General features: G+C 41.1%; 1 protein-coding gene across 2 annotated transcripts; it reads left to right on the top strand.

The window, feature by feature from the left end:
* Positions 1–1,333: 1,333 nt before the first annotated feature.
* LOC117424449 (sodium-dependent noradrenaline transporter-like) lies at positions 1,334–24,162 on the top strand. Of its 2 annotated transcripts, XM_034040787.3 has the most exons (15): positions 1,334–1,575; positions 2,603–3,054; positions 5,192–5,323; positions 6,260–6,500; positions 12,526–12,664; positions 13,209–13,343; positions 13,622–13,725; positions 15,766–15,890; positions 16,231–16,343; positions 16,682–16,810; positions 17,317–17,416; positions 19,961–20,061; positions 20,977–21,144; positions 21,990–22,061; positions 22,233–24,162. In XM_034040787.3, the coding sequence occupies exons 2-15, from the start codon at positions 2,757–2,759 to the stop codon at positions 22,254–22,256; spliced, it is 1,881 nt and encodes a 626-aa protein (XP_033896678.1). In that variant the 5' UTR covers positions 1,334–1,575; positions 2,603–2,756; the 3' UTR covers positions 22,257–24,162. The 2 variants fall into 2 exon arrangements, with proteins under 2 accessions (XP_033896678.1, XP_058848846.1); XM_058992863.1 differs by lacking the exons at positions 1,334–1,575; positions 2,603–3,054 and adding an exon at positions 4,124–4,443.
* Positions 24,163–25,269: the final 1,107 nt, after the last annotated feature.

The raw sequence follows: 25,269 nt of genomic DNA, 5'->3' as shown, positions 1-25,269 counted from the left end.
TGGCCGAGGAAGTACAAGACTCTAAACCATGGCATGCGTGCATCGCTTTCTTTCACATAGCTTCAGATCAAACTTTAAAGAGACTAATGTGAAACAGACAAACGTTTTGGATTGCTCCAGTGCACGCTGATGAAAGCACCAGCTTAAACTTTTGTTAACTTGATCTGAAGTGTTACCTTGTTAAAACCTAACATGATAGCAGATTAAATTTCTTTGAATATGAAAACACGTTTGCAATTACACGTGTCTCTTTCGTAACCGTAGAACTGCAGATGTAAGACATGCGTAGCGAATGGAAATGCACCACAGGTCAGCTTTATTTAATTATCTTCTTAGCTAGAAGACCCACAGAAAAGGGAGGCTGTTTACTGGTCAGTCCTAATGGAATATCCAGCTGTCAGAATGGAGAAGAAACCGCAGGAGAAGAAACAGGAGAAACTACTTAGAGGCATCAAGAAGAGCGAGGGGACTGTCCTTCAATCATGTTGGAAACATAATGGGGTCTATCTTAATGATCTGCACATTGGCATGTCTTAATGCCACTGCCATTCAAATCAATAATAAAAATAGTGTTGTACCTGATGGAAATACCCTAAATAAGCTTGCTTGCTCTGTTGCGGGTGTGCAGGTATACAATGTACATTCCCATTTATTAAGCAACCATTAGTTACTGGGTGTGTCCTCCGGTTATAACTCCGCACAGGGTTGGTCTTTATTGTGATGTAGGATACTACGAACTGCAGGTCACCAAATTAGTTATCCACAGATTCTATCGTTTACAACGAGAATGATATAAACTCCATACATAAAAATAGAGCGAAATGCATTAAAAAAAAAAAAAAAGAAATAAGAACTGGATGCTCCTAAACGAATTACCTTTACTTTAACAAGATATACCTGCTAGAGAACCTGAGAGAAAAGGTACTGCCACAGGCAACACAAAGAGCAATCCAGTGTACTTCTAGAACGAGGTGTGTTTGGGGTTTTTACCGTGAAAACCGTAATCCAATAAATACTTAACAAAGCTAGCAGTCTACCAATAAGCAAGGTGCTAAGCAAGCATTAAATAATAGGTGCATTGTGCCTGAACCTTTCTTTTGGGAGACAGCATTTTTGTCTACATTTAACAAAATAAAAAATGAGAGCAGTGTTATGATCCATGATGTAGGAACAGTAGAATATATAAACGATACATGATAGAGTACTGCATATCTTTTTCACACGTACAGTATGTTACATAGGCTAATGCGTCTCAGTGCTGCTTTTTCTTGGCTTTGCCTTCCCACTACTGCATTACTATATCAATGTTATTTATGTGTGTCACTGTAATTGTAGCACACTGGTAGCTATACCTGCAAACGGTGGCGGGGTTTAGCTAGCGAATCACGTGGAGAGAGAGTGGAGTCCGGTTAAAAGCGCTGCAGATTTGCATCCCCCCGCAGCCTCTCAAAGGGGGGAGTCTTAAAGTTTCAACGCAACGGACAGTTACTGCTCAGAAAAGGTCCTGCCGCAGCACGTCGCGACCTCGGCTCCATGTCATCCGCTGTATCTTGGGCTTTACCTTCTGATAGTCAAGTATGTGCGGCTTTCTCCGTCTCGGAGTTTGCGGAGCTATTGTTTATAATGAACTAACTGCATGCTTCTTGTCATCATCTGAACTTCTTTAACATCTTGAAGTAATTGTTCGTTCTTTTTTTCTGTTTTGGGATTCAAAAAAGTCTTGTGTGTGTTTATTGTTTGTAGGCTGTAAAAATATAACTGCCTACCAGTCAGTGAATAGTATGCATGTGTGACACATACATATTTACGAGATTGTTACATGTACTGCAGTAATAATAATAACGGGAGCCCTCCAATTATTATTATGGAAGTAAGATTGTATTTAAAATGTTTTGCAATCTATCTGCTCAATATATATATATATATATATATATATATATATATATATATATATATATATATATATATATTATGTATGTATGATTTGTTATTTAGCAGACGACTTTATCCAAGGCGACTTACAGAGACTAGTGTGTGTGAACTATATGCATCAGCTGCAAAGTCATTTACAAATACATCTCACCCAAAAGACGGAGCACAAGGAGGTTAAGTGACTTGCTCAGGGTCACACAATGAGTCAGTGGCTGAGGTGGGATTTGAACCGGGGACCTCCTGGTTACAAGCCCTTTTCTTTAACCACTGGACCACACAGCCTCCGTGTGTGTGTGTGTGTGTGTGTGTGTGTGTGTGTGTGTGTGTGTGTGTGTGTGTGTGTGTGTGTGTGTGTGTGTGTGTGTGTGTGTGTGTGTGTGTGTGTGTGTGTGTGTGTGTGTGTGTGTGTGTGTGTGTGTGTGTGTGTGTGTGTGTGTGTGTGTGTGTGTGTGTGTGTGTGTGTGTGTGTGTGTGTGTGTGTGTGTGTGTGTGTGTGTGTGTGTGTGTGTGTGTGTGTGTGTGTGGCTAAACTTTATAAAACTATTACAAGTCGTAGTACTAAGGCTATGTAAAGCTTGAGTTCTGTGCCGTGACGCGCTATTGATTGAGGGGTTTTGGTCATCATTGTCACCTGTATGCATCTAATTAGAGATCAATGTTCTTTCCGCAGCTGAAGAGAAAGGCTATGCAGTCCATCTCCCAGAGGAAGAACCCGACACCGACTGGAGTTTGATCAGCTTCACCGACTGGAGTCTGATCAGCTTCACCGACTGGACTCTGGTTTTTACACAGGCTTGGCAGGTTGGGTTTAGGCTGCCGAAAGGATGAACGTGCAAGTCCACTCAGACCACAAGCTGTCGTCCGTGGTCCCCCTCAAACAGTACACTACCGTGGAAAAGAAGGACGTGGAGCTGATTCTGGTGAAGGAACTAAATGGGGTTCAGTACACCAACACCGCCGTCATCGCTGCCCCGGAGACGCGCGTCCAGATCAGATCGTCCGAGGACGAGGAGAGGGAGACGTGGGGCAAGAAAATCGATTTTCTCCTGTCGGTCATCGGTTTCGCAGTGGACCTTGCTAATATCTGCAGATTCCCGTATCTGTGCTACAAAAACGGCGGAGGTAAGTTTGTTGTGCCCCGTTAGCAACTGTTGAAAGGTTCCTATAGCGCTGTTATAATAACAGTGCTTTACAGTGCAGATTGGAGCTCTGCAAAGGGACAAGGCATACCGGCAGTTAAAATCAGGTCCACAATACACTATGTTTTGTTATCCATATTATAACTATTGTGTAAATGTAATTGAATTGATTTATCTTGTATATCCCCGCGAAGAAAAAATGAACTGAAATGTTTTGTTTTGTTTTTTTAATGTATTATTATTATTATTATTATTATTATTATTATTATTATTATTATTATTATTATTATTTAAGCAGTTCAACATTCAATGTGCTTTCTGACACTGGGATCTCGTCTGGGGGATGTTAATGTACTCAGTGCGATTGAACTGGCACAGTCAGTTATACGGTCACATCCAGGATGGAATCATTATTCGTGTGTTTATGAAATAATTCATTTGGAAGGTTGAATTGAAGCTTCCATAGACGCGTACTATTAACAACACGGTAAAACAGACGCAGCTGTTATCTCAGCATGCACGCTGTCAACGCGCTGATTCTATAGAATTGTCGGCATACCGGGTTGGTTTGTAAATTGGTTAGCTGACTAGCTTTATCAAGGTGGTTTTACAACTTCTGCAGAGTAAGGGGATACTACCACCTGTTTTTGATCTTCAAGGGATAAGAAGTCCTACTGCAGTAATGATAAAAAAATATATATAATTTAAAATCTTTATGAAAGAATCTGAGAAATCAGAAAACAACACTCTATATATTCCATTTAGAAACAGCCTCATGTTCCACTGCATTAATAACATAAGACTTGAGAAGCCTGTGTGTGTGGTTAAAGGGGTGCCTCATGGATTTACACGCCTTTTCAGATTTTATACCCAATTAACTCTTCCAGAATGCTGGCGTTGCATTCCTGCCTCACTGCTTGTATGCTGCAAGCCTCCTAGTTAATCCCTGTGCTGTGTGTGAGGCAGGGATGTAGCTAGGGAATACAATCCATTTCTATGCATAGCCTGAGGCTGTATACACTGACTCAGAGCAGATAGTGAAGCTACTTCAAGTGCTTAGTTATTCTAGCAATGTGTACAAGTTCCTTTTGCCCTAGTATGGATTATTCTGCCTTTATTTAATGTACAGACCTTTATAAACGTTAACTCTCACAGGGTTGTACATGCATTGAGGTTTTTCTGAAAGGAAAAGTGCCGGAAATCAGAGAATTAAACTTGTGAAACCCACACTTTTCTGATGCTTTTATTTTCAAGATTCTTAAATTGGAATAACCTTTGGGATTTATTTTGTGAAAGCCACTGGAATTCCTGTCTGCATGTAACTAGAGTTCGCTGACGAAGGCACTAGCCGAGGCGTTGGTCTGCTTGGCTTGTAAGTTTTACCTGCATGTATCTGCACTGAATGATAACTCTGTCTCGCTGTTTTGCCTTGCTTTCGGCATGCTTTAAAGCCCTTTGCTAGGGCTTTACCTTTGTGTGGTATACCCCCCAGTAAACGTGTTTAAGTAAGCAATAACACACAGGCACTTCTAAAGTGACTCATCATGGAAATGAAAGTGATTTTCCTTACTGGTTGTACTCTTTTAACCACATGGCATTGTAACGATGCTGATACACTGATGTGTGTTCGTGTTTGTGTGAATCTCTTACCCTCGACGGCAGGGTACACTGCAGGTTATAAGGTTCAAACCATTGCTCTGCCTTTCTCCTTGTAAAATAGCAAAGTAGATCCAGATTCCCAGTTCACAAAATATCTCCTGTGCCAAACATGTGGAATTTGCTTGACAACCTAGGGACAACATCAAATGGTATGAATTTAATTCAAAGCAGAACTGCTTCGAGCAGTGGGGTCTTTGCAGTCTTTTAATATAACATTTCTTTCAAAGGCATGACATCCACAAGGCACCTAATGTATTTCTGCCAAACTAATTGTAAACATTGTCGTTCAATATGCTCTCCATCATAGCCCTCCTTAGCTGAGTGGATTTAATATTATTATTATTATTTTTTTTATATTTGTTCCTATGATCGCTATACCACGGTCTCCTGTGGAGAAACAAGGGGAGATTATTCAGTACATTACAAGCAAATACTAAACCCCGGTGCATGTCTGCTTCCAGGTGCCTTTCTGATACCCTACACCCTCTTCCTGGTCATTGCTGGCATGCCTCTCTTTTACATGGAGCTGGCACTGGGACAATATAATCGGGAAGGAGCTGCCACTGTCTGGAAAATCTGCCCTGTTTTTAAAGGTAAACTGTTGGATGCTTAAAACAGCGGTTCTTCTGTGGGGGAGGATGCTGTCTAGGTACATCAAGCATATCTGCCATTATAATCGACACATTACCTGTAATTAATAGGAGGTCTGACTGCACTATTAAAAGAATATTAGAGTTTTAGATACAGACCATTTTAGTTTATTTTGTACTTTTTCTTGCCCCTCCACCAAAGAAAGTAAAATATTAGTCCTCCTAACCACCGTCTCACGACAGCAGGGTTCCAAGCGGTGACGCTGAGTGCCAGTGTCTATTAAATAAATATTTCCATCAGCTTAAATACATAAAAAGTTTACTTTTTGGACTATGATGATATTTTATAAGGACCATAACACATCTGCGACACGTGTTCTGACAGTACTGAGACTGTACTTATTGTTTTACATTAATCAGAACTTTTTTTTTTTTTACATATTTCTATTAACAGGTATTACTGGTATGCCATGCTTCATGTCTCTATAATGTAAACCGGCCAGCTCAGCTGCTACCTGTTTGCTTTTTACGAATGTCAGACACCAACACGTTTTTCTAATTGACTGCTATTGCAGACAGTGTGTACTGTATCAGCCACGTCGGGTCTTTGAACTGTTTCTGCACGGTTTGCATGTGGTGTGCGTGGAGTTTGAAGGGTTCAGATGATATGTTAGTGTACTAAAATAAAGTTCTACAGCAGCATAACAAAACCCAATGCAGTATTTCCTTTAAATAAAGAACCTTATCAGAAAGACACAGGAAATCCACTTTGCCACAACACAATTGGCTTACTACGGTGAAATAAGCAATAACCAGGTTGTGGATTGTGGATGCTGAAAGCCGCCAGTTGCTTACTGGCAGGTAATGGCACGTGACTGCTTAGTTTAGGTTTGCAGGATTGCAGTTTAACCCCTAACAATGTGTTTCTTTCTTTTAAAGGTGTGGGCTACACTGTGATCATTATAGCCTTGTATGTGGGCTTCTACTACAATGTGATCATAGCCTGGTCTCTGTACTATCTGTTTGCCTCGTTCGCCTCCGAGCTGCCCTGGCTGCGCTGTGGAAACCCATGGAACAGCCCTAACTGCATCGACCCCAAGCTGCTGAACGGCTGCGTGCTGCTGGGCAACGAGACCAAGTACTCCAAATATAAAATCACTCCCGCTGCAGAGTATTACGAGTGAGTGCGTGCTGCCTTTTCTCCACTGTCCATAGCGCATACGGAGGAGAAGGAGTGGATCAGTTCACAGACTCAGTCGTTAAGAAATGTGGACCCTTAGGTGCTGACCATGTCTGTTCAGCAGCCTGTCTGTCTGTTATACTCTGCCTTGATTTTATTTCCTTCTTTACCAAATGTTCCCTGCCGATTGGCTAATTTAGGACTTGATTGGAACAAAGTTCCGCTGATATTCATACCCATACCGAGGTCTTTAAGTCGCTACTTTTATCACTGTTTTTCACATTCTGGTTAGCAGTGCAACAGCTGAATACACTTAGATGCTCTGCTATACCCATGTTTGTCTGCTTTGTGAACGGAGTGACTGTGTGAAGCTAAACCTTGCATCCAAAACCAAGGTCATAGGGCTGGCCTGTCTCCCAGCAGTACATACTGTGCTTCAGGGTGTAGCAAAGACAAGTCGTTTATCACTTTAAATAAAAGCTTTGTGTTGACCCATCGGGGCACGTACGGGTCCATTAGATTCTGATGTGAATCTTCTAATAACAGACGCAGGTTGTCTGAACCCGGCTTGTCAGAAATGTTAGGTGCTGAGCAGTTTAAAATAGAAAGCTGTGAAGAATGTGCAAGCGGAATGTTTTGGCTGGAATTGTGAGCCCGTCTGTGTATTTAGATGAACATGCTGGAAGTGAGTGTGCATCGTTTTAGTCTTTTCACTCTTGTTGAGTAGTAGCTACCCTCTTTGACTGACTGAGTATTCCTTTGAGGCCCTACTCTACCATCAATGCTGTGTGTCAATCCAAACTGCCTTTGTCTTGTGCGGCTCTCTGGAGCTGCAAATAGACTGTCATCATTCTGTGGCACTATTCTGTATGGTGCTTTGCTTAATATGTTGCCAAACTGCATGTTACAAAACATTTTCATCAGCTGAGTATGTTTTCTTGGCTACGAGGCAGACCATTGCATCAGTACACATTTGAGCTAAATGTTTAGCGTGAAGATGATGAATTAACCCTTCGTCTGGTGCCTTCCATAGCCTTAGGAAATAATTGTGCCCTTTTGTGTGGCTGCAGTCAGGATCTGTTCTTAAGAGGCTGTGCTATTTGTGGCCCTCCTTTTTAACCAGAGTGCAAGCGCAAGTACAATTACATTATATGTTGAATGGGAGCCCTGAACAGCCTGTGGTATAAAGGACCACCTATAAATAAATCTAACAAATAGTGCCAGCTAGAATAAAAGGAATACACTGACCTGGGTCACTATCTAATTAAGCTGCCATCAACGTTTCTGAAAATAACCTCCTCTAAACGTTCAAGGCTCTGTAAGCATGTTAAATAGCTTAGAAGCAGCTTTTGAAGCAGATACATGTTTAAAGAAACTTGCTTCAACAGTGTAACTGAAGATTGCTTATTCACCCCAAAGGACACGGGGAGAAATTTAGTGGATCACCAATGATTTGATTTATTAATAGCTAAACACTATTACATATACTATATGTAATTATTTTACATAGATCACATTTAATGCATGTACTGTAGTTTTGTATTTTGAAATAAGCTGCATGCTTTTTTTCCCTTTCCTATAATTATTTAAAAATAACAGCTGTGAAAGCACACCCAGTACAGAAGTACACACATACTGTATAGCAGAAGTGTAGAGGTTTGAAATTGGTCACATACTGTACTCATACAGTATATGTTCTTAACAACAATAACAGCAGCAAAAAAACATTTGAAGCAGTATTTCTAAATACCTACAAAAGGTGGGTTTGCATATCGTACATGATGAAAACACAACACTGCAGTTTGTGGAGAGGAGATGCTCTTCTATCTAAATATAAGCACTATCAGGAACACTTCCATGTTCTTACAATACTATATCGCTATAGTCTGTGATTATTATAGACTGCTCAGCCAATCAGAGCGCACGCTTCACCTGCTTTATTCCACGGCAGGTCACTAAGAAACCCAATTCTTAAGACTTGGTCCCTTCACTTCTACTCCTGACGATATTACCAATAATAATAACCCAATATTAACAGCAGCCTAACACTCTTTATAGAACATTTAAAGATGTCTTATTGATTCTTTATAACTGAAATGTCACCGTTATCCCTCGATTATTCCTGCAAAAATAACTTGGCTCAGGTAAAGATAATACACTGTGAAGCAGAACCAGAGCTCTTGTCTTGTCAAGCAGGAGTGTGGAAATGTACACAGTGCCCACTTCCCTGTCCTAGCATCAGGGTCTATTAATCTGATCTGTATACTGCCAGCGTTTCAGTAATCTCTCTTTTTTGGGGAGGAGAAAATACAACAAGGGGCCAAGAATACACAGTCCGAGGTGCTGGCTTCATTGCCTACCTTGGTACTTCAGTAAGCATTAGGATCAACATCAATTAAATAGACCCCAGCCTGACCATTCAATGTAAACCGACATACAATACCATTATATATAAAATCTAATGAAACAGTTTCCTATATTGACAACATGGTATGCCAGCATATTATTTAGTGATTAATTGGGTGCACCCGACAGTAAAGAGCTACCGAGTTTATACACCAGTTTTCTGGAAGTTTGACAACAAGGAAAAACACTTTCCTTGACAGTTTTTATTTATTTATTTTACTGTTGGCCTGATGCATTTAACCAATGGCACAGGATTTCTGAGTTGCAGCACAAACCAAGCTCTGTGTGTCATAAACATTTACACAAGCTGGGCGCTCCATTTGTCAAGCAAAGGAGTTCTTTATTATAACAGCCAAATGTTAATGTTTCCTAAAAAAAACCAGCAACAAAAAAATAATACTGCATTGATCCCAGAATAAATGACTCCTTATAGCACAGGTTGTGTTATCGAGGACTTAGCAGGAAGAAGAATTCTGAATTCTATTGGTGGAATACAGATTTATACTGTGACTAGTTCTGGAATGCATTGTATCACTGTTGAGTGGCAGGTTATTGTAAAATAATCTATACCTAGTTCTGGAATGCACTGTATCACTGTTGAGTGGCTGGTTATTGTAAAATAATCTATACCTAGTTCTGGAATGCACTGTATCACTGTTGAGTGGCTGGTTATTGTAAAATAATCTATACCTAGTTCTGGAATGCACTGTATCACTGTTGAGTGGCTGGTTATTGTAAAAGAATCTATACCTAGTTCTGGAATGAATTGTATCACTGAGTGGCTGGTTATTGATCTGTAGCAAGAAGAAAGTGGAGGAGAACGCAGTGCTAGGGTTAGATTTGCAGAGAAACCTTCTATAATTACCTTGTTTGCTTTGTTTTCAAAGAGTGTTGGCAGCAAGCAGAACACAAAATCCATCAGCATCAGATTTTTTCTTTAAAATTAGAGGAACGTTCTCCTGTCTGCTAACACACAAAAAAAATGTTCAGTAAGAAACAGTGTTTGTAAGTTTGTCTAGTTAACAAATAAGGGCAATTGGACCAACAGCTGACTAGTACATCAATACAGTAACTGCTCATAGTTTGGCAGCTGAGCAGAGAATAAGACAGAAAGGTAATTCAGTCACAATGGGGCTAAATTTCATTAAGTTATTAAAAACTATATATATATATATATATATATATATATATATATATATATATATATATATATATATATATAAACCTTGCAGCATATAGGTATTCCGATGTATATTGACTGGCAGTGTACAAATAAAAATGAATAATCTTATTGTATTAGTGTATTCCCTGCTGTGTTGTTCATGGGTGTTTGGCAGCAGCCCTTATGTAATTTAATATAAGCAGATAGCATGATGTCTCTTTCAACAGCCTGCAAATCAGCATTCAATTGCAGCTCCTGACGATCATGTAAAGCACCCTTCAAACAGTCTCTTTGATGTGCGTCAGTCTCTGAACCAACCAACGATGAAAAACTCAATATAACAGAGCGTTCAGGATACATGGTATGATTTCTCAGGGCAGAATAATAGCTTGGTGCCCCACTAGATGAAAACCACAGTTTTGAAACATGTTGTAATGTTCCAGCTGTGCTGGACTGCATGCTCTTCAGCAAGTAAATATGATTCTGGAGTCCAGAGGAGTGGGGTTGGGCACTAATGGGTAATGTTTCTCTTAACACATAAATGAGTTGTCTACTGGAAAAGAGAGGATCAAAACATCTCTGAATGAAGAAGAAATGATCGACGTCCCACAATAATTGATAACTAATAACTGCTTTAGATAGAAGCCTTACAGGGGGATCCTAGCACCAGGACGAAGCTCTGCAGTGCAATCAAACACAATCGGGGTTTGGCTTTCAAATTAATCAGCGGGACAGGAACCTGACAGTAACAAGCGGGCCTGCGTTTGATTATCAGTAAGATGGTCTCTTTCTCACTCGACAAACATCTCAATCTAGAAAAACTGATAGCGACGGGTTTATGATATTGCAATTGCACTTAACCATGTCATCTGTAACAGCTGGCATCTTAGCAAACCAACAAGCTGACGCTTGGCGTAAGTGTGTGTCTGTCCTGGCGAAATCCAGCATTCAATTAGATCATATCTCGCAAACTGCAATGAACTGTTTAAGCTTTGGCAGTTCCAGGTCTGTGTGTAATATGTTTTTTTTTAATAAAGCGCGGATAATCTTTGAAATAAAATCCTTTATAGCTTTAAATGAATTTCTCTTTTCACAAAAGCAGCCCATTTATTTCAGTTTTTTGTTTTGTTTGTTTTTGTTTAAGCTCTTCTCCGTCTTTTATTATATTTAAAAGCTTAAGCGCCATTGGAATGAGACATTTCCTAGGTAGGTAAGCTAAGACCCGTCTGAACTTGAGCAAATTGTGAAACCATGCTTAAAATCACAAGGTCCCTGCCAAGCCACGCTAGTGTGAATCACACATCCAATAAAAAGGGGCTGATGGAGGAAATTGCTAAGAATGTTTTTTTTCTAGGATAACAAGTATGTTTTATAGCATGGAATAAGAAACCCTATACTTTAATTACACCCATGTTCCCTGTGGTTAAATTCTAAGTGTCTTTCTAAGTTGTTAACTTTTTGTTTTGTACCAGACAAGTGGGTTTGTTCCCAATGATGGGAACAGAGCAGAGAAGTTGTAGTTAACTAGCTGTCTTCCAGAACTTAAAACCAAGTCTAAATAAGCACTAATGTCTGACGCAGCGGACATTACCTGCTAGATAACTGAACATGATAAAAATTAGGCATCCCAAAGTCAATTCTCTGTAGGGAGGATATCAATGCTATTAGAAACCAAACAAAGAAACCTTGCAGCATATAGGTATTCTGTCAGGATTGCTTACTGTGCTTGAAATTTGTGTCTCTACTTAAAAGTGAGTTTCAGGATTCTAAAGCCCTGTTAACTTTTAGAGGGCATCTACCTGTAGGATAATTACTGTTCTACTCAAAACCTGATCTGTAAAGTTTAAAATATTGATTAGATTTGCTGATTTAACCCTTTAAGCAACAAAGGTTTGAGACCACGATCAAGCAGGAGTGCGTTGTATTTCAGGGAGCCAAAGTAATTTTTCTAAAAATAGTCTGTCCAGGTCGGTTCTTTCATATTGTATTCTGGTACTGTAGTCCAATTGGAGCTGTTGCTGCTTATTCTGTGACATTTTTCCATTTGCTGTTCCAATTGTTCATGGATATCCCCATAGGAGAGAATGATTGGAAAGTGTAATTGGTGGTCTTTTTCATGGACCATTACAGCTCCTGTGCCTTTGAGGAAGGCGTTTTATTGTGGAACATGAATGCAGTGCAATGTGGGTAGAACAGGGACAACTGTGCATGATGGGAACACATAATCACTGTTACATGGTCCACTTCAAACATTTGCAGTGCTTTTTCGAAACAGTATTGGAATAGTATTTGGACATAGATCTGGATGGCTGGCATAAAATCAGTCTGGGTGTATCCACACATGCTGTGAGTTATCTAGCTGATGTAGAGCGCAGAATCCTGGTGCTGGCGTGGAACTAGCCACGGTGGAGCACTCAAGTGTTGTTAACCCTTTCCTTCCCTTGTTTTGGTGAGCAGACGAGGAGTGTTGCACCTCCATGAAAGTGAAGGGATCCATGACCTGGGCCCGCCGCGATGGCAGCTGGTGCTGTGTCTCCTGGTGGTGGTCTTCATCCTTTACTTTACCCTCTGCAAAGGAGTGAAAACCTCTGGCAAGGTACGGAACCCCTCATCGACCCCTGACTCAGACTATACACAGGCTCTGTTTAGCCCTTATAAAATGAAGCAATGCAAAGCCCAGAGAGTACAGTATAAAAAAACCCATGGAAAATGATGATAAACTGGTAAATGCATTGCACTATAACCGTGGGAAAGCCATGGCAGAACTGCAGAATTTCTGTGTAAGTTAACTCTGGTAAACCTAAAGCAGATGATTGTTACAGCGGTTTTGCTTTCCATGGGGTATTTTTTCTTTCTGGGAGGAGGGAGATGAGCTGCCACAATTGCTTCAGTGATAAGGTGCAGCGTATGCAGTGATAAGGTACCAGGTAGCAGGAGTTGAATCTTTCTGAATATATCTGCAGAGTTGAAAGAACAAAACAAAACCTTTGGCACAATGCTAATAAAGGGCTGGTGTTTCTGATGCTCATACGAGTGGAGAAGCAGGAGTTGGCAGCCTCTATATAGCTGCGCTGCGCTGCGCTGCACTGCGCTGCACTGCGCTGTGTGATGTGATGTGAAGCCAGGTCTCTGTGCTGCAGGTGGTGTACATCACAGCCACTATGCCGTACGTAGTGCTGTTTGTGTTGGTGATCCGCGGTATTACCCTGCCGGGGGCTATGGATGGGATAAGAGCCTACCTGCACATAGACTTAAAACGCCTGAACAACGCCACGGTAAGAGTTTATACATACTATTAATAATGATTCTATTAACAATTGTATTAGGAATATTAAAACTGAATAACAACACACACAATATATAATTTGTAACTTTAGAATCGTTTGTAACAGATTCCATAAACTGAAGTGAACTTGAAGTATCAATGAATCATGCAGTGTATACCAATGTAATGTTGAAGTATCATAATATCATTTTTTTTGCACAAATGCGATTTTTCAGTGTAAAATGAGGCATCAGTAGAGAATATTATAGAACATGTTTCTCTGTCTAGGTTTGGATTGATGCAGCCACACAGATCTTCTATTCCCTAGGAGCAGGATTTGGAGTTTTAATCGCATTTGCCAGCTATAACAAGTTTGACAATAACTGCTACAGGTGAGAGTATTTCAAACCTTTTCCAAAGTTAGTGTAATTAGACACTGATCTCTGGTAAAATCAGGACACCCTATCAATGCCCCCACTTTTATTATTGCTGTTATGTTCAAATGTATTGAACAGCATTTATTTAATCGCTGTAGTTTAACATATGCATAAACCTTAGGATAAGGCAAATACATGAGGACGCCCTGATCTTTAACGAATCGGTTTGGATCTGAAGAAAGGCTCTTCCCCTGAGTGGCTGAAAATGGTCCTTGATCTGTTTTAATGGATCATTAGCTTGCCAGTTAGCATGCACATTTACAGGTGCTAGAGCAGAGACGGTCTCATCCGCTCCTTTGCTTTGTGCAAGCAGGTCTCTGCCATGGTAATGAAATGCACACATTACCTCTGCACCACTGTTGACCCTGGATTTACTCACACTTTGGGTTCTTCACACCAGCAGTGCCTGCATGTTTAGTTTAGCTTCGACCTGCAAATTCCCTGCTAAAGTTAATACTGTGCAAATAGCACACTCGTGTAAGGCCTGTTTTCATATATGTAAATGTGCATTTGAGAACCTTTTTTTTTTTCAGGGAGTTCTAGCTTCTTTGTGGCAGTTCGATTCTTGTGTATAACTTTATTTAGGGCTTAATGCCGACCAAAACAACCATTCAGATGTTCTAAAACTGGGAGTCAATGCAAACCGTATTAGTCTTTTCCTTTCTGTTTTGAGTTTAAATTGACACAAACTGTATCCCTGAGCCCGGAGATAAAGATAAAGGAAACAAACTGGATGTGAATGCTAGCTCCCAGCCATGGTTGTAATGACATTAGAGCCTGCCAGTGATTAGAGCACATGTCACCAGGCGTTGCTTATCTTCTCTGTTCTGTCTCGATTCCAAGAACCCTCTTGCATAGAAATCTTGATTGAGTTTCTGTCACTTATCACTTGTTCTGTTCAGTAATGAGATACAGGTAATTCTGTTAAGTCTTCTTTGTGCTGCAGGGAACGCTGAAGTCGAGGAACAGAGCTTGTAGGGTACAAGTAAAGGCTAAACCTTCTCATCCACTCAGCTGGTGATCACAGTACAGCTGAACCTTCTCATCCGCTTAGCTGCTGACCCACAGTACAGCTGACCCTTCTCATCCGCCTAGCTGGTGACCACAGTACAGCTGACCCCTCTCATCCGCTTAGCTGGTGATCACAGTACAGCTGACCCTTCTCATCCGCCTAGCTGCCGACCCACAGTATAGCTGAACCTTCTCATCTGCTCAGCTGGTGACCACAGTACCTGTGAACCTTTAGCCATGACTCTGCTGGTATTACTTGCATATATTGCAAAAGAGCCGGGCTTGTCCACATTTGTGGTTTTAGAGCTTTTAACCTCACCTCAACACTGCCCATTACATTAATATGGACCGATCAGGTTTTTGTAACTTCGCACTTTGGCCTATCTTTATACAGTGGGTCCTTTATTCTAACATGGTCGTTCGAGTACATGTCGAATGCGCACCATGTGGTGATGACCTGACTGTTTTATCATTCAGTTCTTATTTATGAGGGTAACATGAGGCTCGTTTTACAGCGAGGTCAAATGAGTTGAGGAAGGTTTCTGATTTTTCATTTCTCTGACAACTGGGATGGTGTTGAAAGTCTAACGGTCTAATCCAATTTCAATCAGCTGCCGGGGTGTCTGTGAGCATAAGCAGGGCTGACAGGAGGGTGGCACTCGGAACAGAGGATATTTACCATTATTTTACCAAGAAAAGCTTCTTGTTGAGCAATATCTTCAAGTATTCAGATACAAATATCGGTTGCCGAATGTTAGTTTGAATATTCAACATGACACATCCATGTTCATCCCACCACTAGAATACCACACAGGCAGATTGATTAGATTAATTTTGTTATTTATTGCTTTTATTTAAAGGTTGACAATCAGAATAAAGTCGAGCTTGATACTAATGGATCTGTTCTAGACAGTTCTTGCTTTCCTGAACGACAGGATAATTAATCGGACCGAGCTGTGTTTTGCTTGTTTGTTGTTCCTACAGGGATGCTATTCTCACAAGCACTATAAACTGCGTGACCAGCTTCTTCTCAGGATTTGCTATCTTCTCAGTCCTCGGCTACATGGCCTACATGCATGGGGTTAATATAGAGGACGTAGCAACTGAAGGTAAGTCAGCCATTTGAAGTATTCAGCTGTGATCAATTTAGATTACCCAGCGGTCACAGGTGTTCTGTTTTAAGAAAAAATGTGAATGCATATTATCATAAGCATGTCGCAGTGAGTGTAGAAATCAATGCAAACACTGAATTTGGTTTCCTGAAACTGTTTGGAAATGCTTCCTCTTCTAAAGAGAAGTGCTGATAAGGATGCTGGGGGGGGGGGGGGGGGGGGGGGGGGTTCTGTTGTAGGATTGTGTCCAAAGAGGTCTCTTACAGTGGAATAACTCGCACCCCCTGTCATGGGATGCAGACGCACTGTCGGTTTTTTTTTAAATTTTTTCTTGTAGGGCCAGGATTGGTGTTCATTATCTATCCAGAGGCCATTTCAACCCTACCAGGTTCAACATTCTGGTCAATAGTTTTCTTCCTCATGCTTTTAACACTGGGCATCGACAGTTCCGTGAGTACATCTTTCAGTAACAACATAACGTTCTTTATGTACGTGAGAAGACTGTATGGCATTCCAATTAAAGTATGCTAGGAAATGCAGTATTATTTAGGTAGCTCGGTAACAAAAACAGTATTCATATCTAATGACATGGTGTATGAATTTAACAAGTTAACATAATGGTGCATTCCTCACTTCGGAACCAGCAGGTTTCCAGATAGAATAAGAATCTGCCTGGAATCACTTTATTCCACTGTGTTCAGGCTCCTTCAGCAGCAGAAGGGGGAGTGCTTAGGGTCCCTATGTAGAGCTGCATGTGTCTGATAAAGCCTTCTCCTTGTGACCCTCAGATGGGAGGCATGGAGGCAATCATCACGGGTCTGACGGATGACTTCAAGATCCTGAAGAGAAACAGGAAGCTTTTCACCTTTGTGACAGCATTCGGCACCTTCCTAGTAGCTTTATCTTGCGTTACAAATGTGAGTTCGATCCTCTTTAATTCTGTTTGAATTTTATTTGACCTTCCATGTCCCGGTTTTGAAAGCTGAGTTGCCGCCTGCTTGACGGAATATACTTTTCACTAAACATTTTTCCCATTGCTTTATATAGGGGAAAAGATATAAGGCTGTCATGCATTGGTATCTTCCATGTGTCCCCATATAAAAATTAGAAGAGTTTTCCATGCATGAAAGGGTTAAAGACCTAGCAAGGAATGCAATTGACTCGCAAAGATAAATACTTTTAAGCAGTCTTTTACTTTAAACCAGTTAAACAGCCATCCCCAATGAGAAACACATGATGAGAATCACATTTAGTTGTTGAATAAAATGAACAAAATCTCTTGGGGGGAGATGGGCTGGGGGCACTGTTGCTGAACCCTGCTCCAGATGTCTTGACAGTGTGCTGACCCCACGCTGTGCTGCTGTCTCCACAGTTTGTTTTTGTGGTTTGTTATTTACTTCCTGTCTATTTTTTTTTATTATAGGGTGGGATTTATGTCCTGACTCTGCTGGATTCATTTTCAGCAGGAACATCTATTCTGTTTGGAGTATTGATAGAGGCCATCGGAGTATCCTGGTTTTATGGTGAGCTGCTGTATGTTCATCGCTCTGTAAATGTAACAGACTGTGTTGTGTGCTTAAAGATGACCAGAGAGGTCCGATACACTGGCGAGTGATTCTTTTTGCATTTTGTAAATGAAATGATCCAAGCCGGAGTAGTGGCAGACATTCCCTATGCGTTTCCACTGGCGCTATTGATGTTGCAGCAGCTGAGTATGCATCCAGTGTCTGGCAATGTGTTCTACAGGCCTGACGGAGAGCTGCACAGATTCCTTTCTCGTAACACTCACTCGTAGACACAGCCCATGCAATGGAATCTGAAGCTGCCTCCCTGTACGTTTGTAAGGGGAAGGGGAGTTGCCACCATTGCATTTCCATGAGTCTAATCCATGATCTGGCGTAATGCGTGTCAATATCATTGATGTCTGTACTGTCCCAGTGTTTCAACACCGTCGGTTTGCATGATCCTCACATGCTGTCTGTCTATGGCTTCCAATCCCTTGTCATAGCGAGCTTTAAGTGAATGCCAGTTGTTTATTGTAGTCATCCACTGGAAATCACTGAGGATATCAATGAGCTGGTGGGAGATCACCAATAGACATCCCATCATGCCAGGTTGGTACCCTGAGCTTTACATCTGAATTGTAAGCAGTCCCTTTGTGGAAAACTGTCGCTAATTGTCTAGAAGTTGTCTTTCATGGTGTGCTTAACCAATATCTACTATCAGCTAAGAGGAAGACTAAATAGCAGTTGAATGACGTCTTCAGCTGTAAAACAGAGTGGTTAACTTGAACATCTTTAGGTATATGTGTTGTCTTTGATCCTATGCGTATTGGCTTTTGGCCAGAGACAGTTCACCTCTTCCACATTCTCATTGCTTTTCCTTCATCGTAACCTGTGATCCGGAGTGCCTTCTCTGGGAAGCTTCGGCTAATGGGAAGTGAGTGTCTGTTCTGGGGATGGCAGTGCGCTGGAGCCCCCGGCTGGGTTTGAACTCGCTGGCTCCTGCGTGTTGTCGTTACCCTGCCCCTCTCTTGACAGCAGAGGGACCCCCTGGCCCGCGGACCCCACAGTGTCTCCATCCCGGCCCCCGGGGCACACCTGACATTTATACAATGAAGAGAGGCATTGCCATCTGCTCCATGGAAAGGCCAATTATCATGCATTTGCTTTTTTTGTTTATATTTCAAGTGATTGATATTTGGAGTGATCGATAGCCCTTTCAAATACGGGTATGTTAACTGAGCACAGCACTTCCCACAAAGTTATATGATCAGGAAGTTTATATTAAGTCTTTCAACCCTGCAGCCCTGTAAAGAGGTCTAGCTGAATGTGTACACTTTCATTCACTGGAACACCCACCTCACTGCAGGGAAAGCTTGTGGTTGGCCACCTCCCCATTGTTCAGGATGAAGGTTTCCTGACAATACATTATAAAATCCACCCTGTGGAGTTAATGTCTTGCATGACGTGAAATAGTGAAAATGTTATTCCCAAAGAGGACAATTACAGCCCTGCTAGGAATGTTTTAAATGCTGCACGGTGAGCGAAGCAATAAGAAAGTTCCATTTCCCGGGGCCTCCCATATGTCATTAGTGAGTCACTGTATGGCGTTCCTCAACTTGTACTCAGAGGAGAACTACTCCCAGCGTATGCAATGCGGGCTTCAGAGAAATCATTCCATCAACAAACCTTGACACTGCTTTCTGAATTTATTAAAATGCAAATAAAGTCATTGGATTTCTTTAGACACCTCTGTAGTTTATTGTTTCAGTATGCTGTCGGATTGTTTTGTCTTAAGAATTTTCTTCAAACCACTATAATGTTAATGTTCCTGTGTGGTATAGAAAATGTATCATTATATTAAGCAAAATGAGTAGTGTTTTATATATATAACCTTTATTTATTTTGCATTAAACATGCTATTCCTATACCATAGCTGTGCTATTTGCAATACAGTAACAACCAATTTGTACTGCCGCCTGCCTCACACTACCTGCTACCAACCACTGTACTTAGGGTTGCCAGCTGTCCAGTTTTCGACCGGACATCATTTAAGTGAAATTTTACAGCGTCCGGTCAGCAAAACTGACCGGACAGCAAAAGTCTGGTTCTTGCGAATCTTGCTTACTCACTGTTCATTGCCGTTTGGGTATCTCCATTCTCGCTGAGCCAGTCCTTTTACTATTGGTCTGTTAAGTTAGAGAACTGAACTGAAAAGTATTCTGCGTTAATTGGCCATTCACTTCATAGCAGGATACGATTACTGAGCATCTATATTTAAAATCCCACGCGGGACTGCTTCGCTGGCATTGCTGGTTTTGGAAAAATGGAAAGTTGGCAACCCTAACTGTACTTTCAGCTATTTTTTTTTATTTTGGGATGGAATGGGTAAAACCTCTCTGGAAATACATGACAAGATTCTCATGCCAATTACAGGCACCTAATTGTTCACTCTGTTGAGCTGTGAAATATGTGGCTTGTGCTTTCTCTGACAGTTAAACTGGGGAAGGCTGCCCGGCTCTGGCAGCAGAGCCCTCATGGCTTGTGTTTGTGTTTGTCCCTCAGGCGTGGACCGATTCAGCGAAGACATCGAGCGCATGATGGGCTTCAAGCCAGGTCTTTACTGGAGGCTCTGCTGGAAGTTCGTTAGCCCTGCCTTTCTGCTGGTATGTTGTGGGACAATGATCTTGTCAGCTCTCGCTCTCAGTGCTGTGACATGCTGCTGGTAACCCTGCAATGTGTACAAGCTGCATGCATGTCTGCCCTGAGAAAGCAGAGGAGTGTGCGTCTGTGTGAAGTGGGGAATTTAAAGAAATGCTGTTTCCTGACACTCCATTAACACTTCTCATGTGCTTTGGTGTATGAAATGCAGGGGATAGAGGACAAGAGGGGCTAAGTGGCTTTACAAGGGAATACGATGAGTATGGCAGGGTTACCAAGCTTCTGCTTGGAATAGTAAGAGCGGAAATAGGACCAGGATGAAACATCTTTGGTGTATGAACAGTGGGAGTCATTAAATGAATTAAATGTTTCAACCCTGTAAATTGCTGCTGTGCAGAGTCCTGTTTTAGGGGCTGTTTCCTCATCTGGCACCAATGCCATTTCTGTAAGAAAAAGGAAGTCTTTATAACCCAAACAGCTCTTGCAACATAGTTGGCTACTAACTACTTTGCTTGAGGTTTGAGCTTATTTCATATTAGCTTTAAGAAATAATAATAATACAAAAATTTCAAAAACCTATGTGCTTTTGGCAGCTCCCTGAATGTGCAGCTGGTGAATGTCAGAAATAAATCGTAAAGCAAACTAACATGTCTCCTTGGATTTCGCTTCTTAGGTATTTTCCTGGCTACATATTGCCTTTTGTGAGTCCATCTGTGTAGCCTTTGACATTCAGTTGGACAAGCATTGTGGAGGACGGGCAACATGTTTATACAGCTGTGATTAAATGTCCCTGTATCTGAGGTCAGATCCGTTGACAATCAGAACCTAGTAATAAGCTCTGCTACCAAAGCGTTTGTTTCAGTCGCATGCTGTATTTAATACACTGTTGTACTTATAAAATGTGCCTCCCTGTTCTTCAGTTTGTGGTGGTCGCCAGCATTGTGAAGATGGAAACACTGACCTACGATGACTATACCTTCCCCCCCTGGGCTAGCCTGATCGGCTGGGGAATAACAATGTCTTCAATGCTCTTTGTACCTGCTTATGCCATCTATAAATTCCTGACAGTGCGAGGCACATTTAAAGAGGTGGGTGGAAGATCAAAGAGAAGGGATGCTGTTTTAAAGATCGGAATAGCGCTGGTGTTTAAATCACGGTGTTACACATACCCAAATCTGTGTGGTAGAGAGACTTGCATGCACTGTTGGTTTTCATACCCTTTGTAATAAAAAATAGCTCTTGGCGCAGTAATCTAATGCACAGTCAGATGCCTTTTAGTTCATTGCTACAGGACCCTAGGTGTTGTTTTGGTACATTTTGTAAAAGGGCCCCTCCCACTCTTTAGACTGCTGCACCAGTAAACAGCTTGATTCAAACAGACAGGCGCACATCCTCGAAGATGAAGAAGCTGTCTCCGAGTGAGTGAGTGCGGGCTTGTTCACAGGTTGTCACACAAGCCATTAGCGGTGGCATCAGAGGTCACGTCACGGATAAGAAGTTAATGGAAATGAAGTGAATGGGCTGCGAGGAAAGTGTTCTGTATAGCAGGCTGGCCAGGCATCAGCTAACCTAATACCAGCATCCAGAATCGCAAGACGCCGCTTTGGATTCTCGCTGCAAAACTTTGTAAAAGGGCCATGTACTGAAATTCAATTATTTATTTAAGTGTTTAGAGAATTTTGATCAATGTAAGAATTGGCAAACACAGCTATAACGCAACCCTGGTGGATGAATGTATAAAGCACAGGTATAGCATGGTAATTAAAAGCAGCAGGCGTCACCTGTACAGTACGTAGTGATCAGGGTTAAAGATATTGTCAGTAAGGGGTATTTTCTTCACAGCAACTTTTTACTCCTGTTTCATACATCTGGACAAGAAGCCATGGTTTTACTGTATGATTTTTCAATGATTGATACCTATGTATCATTTCAGAGGCTGGCTTACTGCATCACCCCTGAGAATGAACATCATCTTGTAGCTGAGGGGAATGTGCGGCAATTTAAGGTGAGTGTTGCATTTGAAACATTTGCACATCCTATTAAAAAAAAATAATAATAATTCAAGTGAGTAGCCTAAATTAATGTTGATAAAGCTTGGAAGAAAACCAATCCAATCCTTATTTAATTATACAGTTGGCAGGTACAGTATGGCCTCACATCTTCCTGTATTTTACAGCTGAAGCACTGGCTGGCCATATGAAAGGACTGCTTTGCTGCATCCGTCTGGAATCAGTGGTGGAAGTTCTGTGCTGTCTTGGCCAATGAAAAAAATGCCCTGTGTTGGCGTGCCTCCTCGGATCTTTGGGATGAAGCAAGATTCTTCTTTACATGTTCAGCACAGATATATGGTGGCTGGACAAGTTTGTTTTTTGCCTAACTGACTTTTGAGTTTTTGTACCATTTTTTTACACAACATGACAGCTTTTAATGCACCTTCTGTTTTGCTGTCAGCTCTTCAGATGAACACTAAATCTACGCGATGTTTGTTTGCAGGAGACCGAGTGAGAATAAACAGGCCGTCTGGTTAGGAAGTCAGGTTTTCACTTGTGTTCCAGAGGAGTAGGGAAAATATTAAATGGCCTACTGCCACTATTTCTTCTTCTTCTTCTTCTTCTTCTTCTTCTTCTTCTTCTTCTTCTCCTCCTCCTCCGTTTTATCATTGTCAGGATCAAGTTTTGTCCAAACCTTAATAATTGTGGTTCTCCATGCAAGAGAACTAATTAGTATGACAATGCATACACTAGGTCTCTCGGCTAAGACTGAGAAATGAATGTCCCACGCAGACGCTTTGTGCTGTTCAGTTTTGTATATGTGCTTTGCATTGCTCTGGAGGTTTCTGTTACAGTCCATGACCCGTTCTCAGATGTTCCTTGGGGAGTTAGGTTTTTGTTTTGTTTATTTGGTTTTGTAAATACGAATAAATAGACACTGTTGTTGTACACACCTCGCATCAAGTAAGCAGGCCACACTGAAGTGAAGTAGCTGCCTCTGTATAAATGAATAGAACCAAAATGTCACTATCGAAGACTGAAATACAAAACACCCTTTTCAACAAACAGTGAAATACTGACAAATTCAGGCAGAGAATAAAGTTAATACCAGCATAATGTAATGCTAAGAATGCCCGTGTTAATTAATCATTCATGAAAATATATCACCCCAGCATGCATGTTACTCTATGTGCTGCATGTTCATGGAAATTATTATTCTTTTTTAACCATGGTGTGGCCGTGCTGTGCTGCTCGTTTAATCACTTCTTCATAAACCACACCACACAAATACACAGCATGCTCAGATTAAATTAGAATGAAAGTAGAATTATAGCCGTTTTAAAGAGGTACGAAATCAAACTAATGTTGTGCAACACTCAAACCAAAACGTCAAACGGGTGGCCGATACCTTTGAGGCATTACTTCATAATTACAGTTTCATACATATATATATAAAAAATATGTATATAATTAGATATAAGACATTTCTATTTTATTTCTATTGCATAAATTATTAAGACGGCATTTAATAAAAAGAAATGCTTTGTTAGGTATGAAGAAAGCCACACTTCTTTGAATTTGCATTTTTTATTCTGTTATACTGTGCTGTGCCCCCCCCCCCCCCCCCCCCCCCCGTCCAGTTCTAATGTAGACAGCTGCTGATTACGCAGTGACACCGCGGATAATGGCGGTGTATGTTCTAATCTTGTATTTATCAAATTGTTTATAGAATCTGTGGATGTAAAGTCTCTTTTCAGTGTCAGTGTCTGCTGTTCCATTCCGTCTCTGTGTGTTCAGTGTACTACAAATAAGAACTATCTACAAGCTGTGTATTACACTGTATGAACTATCTACAAGCTGTGTATTACACTGTAAGAACTATCTACAAGCTGTGTATTACACTGTATGAACTATCTACAAGCTGTGTATTACACTTTATGAACTATCTACAAGCTGTGTATTACACTTTATGAACTATCTACAAGCTGTGTATTACACTGTATGAACTGTCTACAGACTGTTGTGTACATTCCGAAGTCCAGTTAAAAGTGGGTGAAAAAAGTGTCTCTCAAGTACACTATAACAATAAAGAGTGTCTTCTATACATATTGGAAAGTAGTTACAGACACTTTGGTTTGTTTTTATTTCTTTCTTGCTGCTTTCTGCCTCGTTTTGACAATTCTTTGCAGGCTCTGAACCAGAGGTAGTTCAGAAGATATTTAGTAAAACGAGGACACTGAGCAAGATCCAAACCACAATCAGACTGCTCCTATACATTCTGATAACACGTATTGTAATTCAGTGCTGCTATTCCTAATCATAATCTATCATGTAACAGTATGTTTGTAGATTATGTAAAAGTGTGAACACAAAACCTAAACAACACAATGACCAGCCTTTAAGTGGCACTGTTGTTTTCAGACAGTTTTGGTCAAGTGGACATTCAGGACCTGCTATGAGAGGGAAGAAACTGCTAGAAAATACTGTTGTCTTGTTGGGCATGTATATAAATAGCTGAATCCAGTATCCATGCAGGGTGCAGAGTGGCTGTCAAGTGCAGTGTCCTGCCATATGCAGCAGTTCAACAGAACAGGCTGAGGGCCTGGGGGACAGATTCAAGTTCTGGAGGGCCACAGCTAGTCCTGGGGCTGGAGATTGGCTGTCCGTGATACAAACACACATGCTGGAGTGAAGATCAAAAGGTTGGGCCCTGAAAAGAAGAAGAAGGTGATAAGGCTGCCTCTAAATAATACACATTTTCATAGCACTGTGATTTTAGAGAAATACAACAGTGTTTTATTACAGGAAAAGAAATGGCAACTAATAAGTCTTCTTCTGGTTGGGTTTCATGGTGCCTGGATATCAAAACTGCTGTAAAAAAAAACTCCTCCTGAATTACAAAACCAGTACATCTTTTCTTGCGCTGGACAATGGTTGCTACCTGTTTAATTAGGTGTACGCCTACGGACCAAGAAAAACATTTCACAGTACAGTACAAGCATTCATTTAATTGTCTGAAAATCACCCATTGGGCAAACCAACTCCCACCGTCAAGACGCACAACATAACACCACAAAAAAAACCACTGAAGTGAACAAGAAACGACTATATAGTACAGGCATTGATTGCATCACTGCAAATCTACACAATAACATTCACAGTGTAGAAATCTGGATGGTTTCTGAGTCTAGCTAAGGCAAAAAAGTTGCTGGTACAGCCCCA

The sequence above is a fragment of the Acipenser ruthenus genome, chromosome 19 (genome assembly GCF_902713425.1).
Source record: "Acipenser ruthenus chromosome 19, fAciRut3.2 maternal haplotype, whole genome shotgun sequence".
Taxonomy (NCBI): Eukaryota; Metazoa; Chordata; class Actinopteri; order Acipenseriformes; family Acipenseridae; genus Acipenser; species Acipenser ruthenus.
This window is presented reverse-complemented; position numbering and strand designations above follow the sequence as displayed.